General features: G+C 40.4%; 1 protein-coding gene across 1 annotated transcript in view; it reads right to left on the bottom strand.

Moving 5' to 3' along the window:
* ITM2A (integral membrane protein 2A) overlaps window positions 1-4,076 on the bottom strand; it is a 46,304-nt gene that overhangs the window by 2,833 nt on the left and 39,395 nt on the right. The window contains exons 2-5 of the mRNA XM_035889400.1: window positions 3,268-3,422; window positions 2,844-3,032; window positions 1,344-1,454; window positions 39-189 (exon numbers count right to left, since the gene is read on the bottom strand). Of these exons, the coding sequence (XP_035745293.1) occupies window positions 39-189; window positions 1,344-1,454; window positions 2,844-3,032; window positions 3,268-3,422 (606 nt within the window). The remainder of the gene's footprint in view (window positions 1-38; window positions 190-1,343; window positions 1,455-2,843; window positions 3,033-3,267; window positions 3,423-4,076) is intronic.

Raw genomic sequence — 4,076 nt, 5'->3', positions numbered from 1 at the left:
CAAACAACAGATTTATTTTTTTACTGAAGGGGACTTACCCATTATCTGGTCTCTACGCTGAAGTCTGAACGTCTCTTTTCCAACACAGAGTTGGTAGATGAAGATACCCAAATCAGACACATTATCTATCTCCTCTGTGACCACCATTTCTTCACGGACTAGGTAGGTCTGAGGCAAGTAAGAGCCAGTCTGGAAGAGGAAAAAAACCAAACCCTTAAGATACAGTATTCTGCTAACAGCAGACAAACATCACTACATTTTACTCTTTGCTTTGGAAGGGCTTCAAAAGCACTAGATTTCGTTTTAATACTAAGATATGCTATGAACAGCTCCATACCAGACAAGTTAAAAACTAACAAAGGCTATTTCAAACAAACAGTTGCAGTTACATCCAAACAAAGCGCAGTTAACCTTAATATTGCTTGCCTCACAGGAAGCAAACATAAATAGAACCTGTTTGAGTTCATTTTTAACTGCAAACTCTGTTGCATCCAAGAGGAGAAAAAGGATTACAAAAGTTTCCTTCCATGTTTGAGGCAATGTATTTCTAACACAAAAAAAGCAGCAGGACCTACAAAATCACGGCACATGTTTGAGGCAATGTATTTCTAACACAAAAAAAAGCAGCAGGACCTACAAAATCACGGTTTATTGAAACGACTTCCCACCCCTCACAACCAACTCCCAGAAACAGCGGCAGGGAGACACATTAAAGCTTGTCTTCCTGAAGCTAAAGAAAATGAAACAAGCTAAGCTGGATCAGATGGCCCCTTAGCACCAGGTGGAGAGGAATCAATGACTTTTTTGAAAGGGACATTTGACACATGATAGTTCAGTATTGCATTTAATTTGAAAGTAGCAGCAGATTCTATCAACCTGACCCATAAGATAAAGTCTTCTTGGAAAAATACCAGTTTTAGTCACTAAAGAGTCAAAGCGCTTGCGGTGAGCTCATAACTACAGCGCCGATAAGACAGAAGAACAAGTAGGCATTGTTTTTTTTCATTAAAACTCTCATGGGGCAAGTGAGCTTTCTGGTAGGAACTTCCAGGTTTAGGCTTTCAATGATATTTGGAGCTTTATCAAATTCCTTTATAATAGCTAAATTTAACTTATTTGCTGGTTGCTTTCAGCTTTCATAAAGCTAGGTATTAATGAGAGCATTAAGCGTGAATCTGCTCAACGTCATATACGCTGACAGCTGGCCTTAACTTCAGCACACGACTGAGCCAGGGGGATTATGTACTTCGATGGCAAGAGGACTGTAACTCAGGAGGGAACACCCAGTATTCTTATCAAAAGGGACCTTGTCAGCATAACTAAACAGGAAAGTTTCCACGTACCGCCAGTTTCGCGAAGAGATCCATCAGGTTTCTTGGCGGCATAACTATGGACGTGTTCAGTGGAATCACATAGCAGTTACCCAGTTGCAAGTCAAGATACGCCGTCAAAAGCTATTTTGAAAACAAGTTTTCAATTAATTAAGTGTGGCCTTTGGTTATTAGAACACAGGTCTCCAAGGACCAGGAATGAAGCTCAAAAAGCTGGAGGTGATGCACAGCTGGTATCGAAGCGATGCATTCGGGAACTGGCCAGTGTAAGAACTCAGCTATTACCACTTCCACAAACAAAGTGATTATAGCTACAGCTTACCACAGGACTTTTGTACAGAAGTGAGAGCTGACTATAAAAGCAGTTTTTATCATAATTCTAAATGAGTACAATTTGTATGAATACAGACAAAGTATATTTGGGAGTACGCTCTCCTAACTGAAAAAGTCCAATTAAGCACAGTGCGAACAAAACTGCTGATAAGCAATCACTCCCTGTAGATAGTTCTTCAGAAAAACTATTAGTTTCCAGAAAGTCACATCAGCACTGCCACCGACTGCAAAACCTGCAGAGACTAAAACTACCAACATATCTACTTGGTTTATTGTGACTTTGCACAGCACTTAGCCAGAATCAACTGAAGTTCTTATGTTGCCTGAATCCTTTAAGTTACAACCAAGATCCTGTCAAGACACCACCGATAAAAGCTGCAAATACCGCAAACACAGCTAGCACAGCTTGGCAGTCCACGCCGCTGTTAAAGGCAGCATGTACCAAGGTCAGTTCTAATGTCTTTACCCTGACTATATCTACAACATCAAGGTTTGATTTACAAACAACCTATAAGAGCTTTTACACTGGACTAAGTGTAACTGTTAATCCTATCAATGCAACTTTAATAAAAAAAATTCAAATTAAAGCTATCCTCTCATCTTTGCTTTAGAGAAACTACATGCAACTAACACAGCATTTTCAGGTTCTGGGTTTTAGCCACTGGAAGTGATTTTTCAATTCACTTATCCAAGGAGAAGGAGCCCACACTTGTTTGGAATTCTACATTTTGCTGTAACACAGTCTGGCAGAATCTTAGACCGAATCCTCATTTCTTAACTCACATTTACAATGTTCTCCTACCCTCACTTTCATTTACATAGGATTCTTGACCAAATAGCAAGCGTCACTTCCAGACATCCTATGAGCAACAGTATTTAAAGCTGTATAGCACTGAGATGCATCGTTCCGATTAACGATTCAGTCAGAGTCACCGTGGGTGTGAACTATCCAACATTCTTGTAACACTCCTCCCTTGCAGAAGTTAAGTCTACTAATAGAGAGTTAAAAGGATCAGATTTCCCACACTTAAACCCATCCCCAAAAAGAAGCTTGCATCGACAGTAAGCTTTAAAGGTCTCAAGAATGAAAGCCCTGGAGCTGTTATGATTACCATCTGCTCCACAGTTTCCCAGTGAGCAACAAGACTAGTTATCTCTTATCACTTCACATGTACTCACCCTATCAAAGTCATGAACGATCGCTGCTGGATCACTGTCTGAGAACTTTGGAACGGGCACATCAATGATGGCTATGTTATCATCCTCTCGAATGTCAGCTTCTTCAGCAATAGGGAGGAAATAAGGTTCTGCCGCACGATCACGATTTTCATTTTCAAAGTAACACATTTCACCACGGTACACCTTATGCTGAAAGCCAGAGCAAGGCGAGTTATTTTTTACAACAAACGTTGCTTTAAAACTGTATGTCTAACACTTACACTATGACAAAGCACAGGTCTGACACACCTGGAGCTTTTATAAATGACATCACGGTCTTCATGTCCCAGTTATTGAAGGTTTTCTATTATAGGGGTAATCCATTTATAATTACACTTTTTCTTATTCAGTTATGCTTAAAAAAACCCCAAAACTTTCACATTACCTTAGGCATGAAGTACTTGTAGATGCAGGCTCCACCGACAACAACTCCTGCCAAGATGAATGCTAGACCCAGCAGAGTCAACAGACATCTTCCAGATGAGTTTTCACTTCCATGTGTGGCAATTTCTGGATCCTTTAAATAAAGACGGATGAGAACTTAGAAAGTGTAGCCACTCTGAATTTAAAGCTGTTCTCCACTGCTCCATTTTGACCTACCACCTTCTATTTCTTCTAGGCATGCAGTGAGAATTTTAAGTCAAACATCATATAATAAGAAAACACACAAGATACCATTGTATCATACTAAATATACTAAACACCTATAACAAAAGATACAGAGCTGCAGTTAGTACAAGGAAAGCAAGAATTGTAGAGCAAGGTCATTCTAAGGTATGCAGCATTTTCAGGCCTCTTCCCAAAAGCCTATTTCCGATTCTCCTTTTGCCATCAGATGGCTTAAGGTAACGTTACTTTTCCTTACAGAGCTGGACTAACAGAAAAAGCTAAGATGCAACTTTGTCTATTAGCTGTGCAACAGACACGAGTCAAACATTCAGGTTTTAGAACTTGTAACATGCACAAGTGAAGTCCACTATGAAAGAGAACCACTCGTCAGCTTAAATGCAGCTTAAAATAAAAATAAGTCCCTGTGGCACATCCTACCTTGCAGCTTCAAAACACTCTGTCTTCCACCCAAGTCCCAGGGAAATTTTGTTTCTAGCAGCCTCAAATTTACCTCTTTAGTTCAGTGACTTGTTTTTCCCCCCCCCCCCCCCCCCCCCCCCCCCCCCACCCAACAACACCCCCATC

This window comes from Egretta garzetta, unplaced genomic scaffold (assembly GCF_000687185.1).
Source record: "Egretta garzetta isolate BGI_Z169 unplaced genomic scaffold, ASM68718v1 scaffold402, whole genome shotgun sequence".
NCBI lineage: Eukaryota > Metazoa > Chordata > Aves > Pelecaniformes > Ardeidae > Egretta > Egretta garzetta.
Note: the sequence above shows the minus strand (reverse complement) of the source record. Positions and strands in the feature narration are given on the sequence as shown.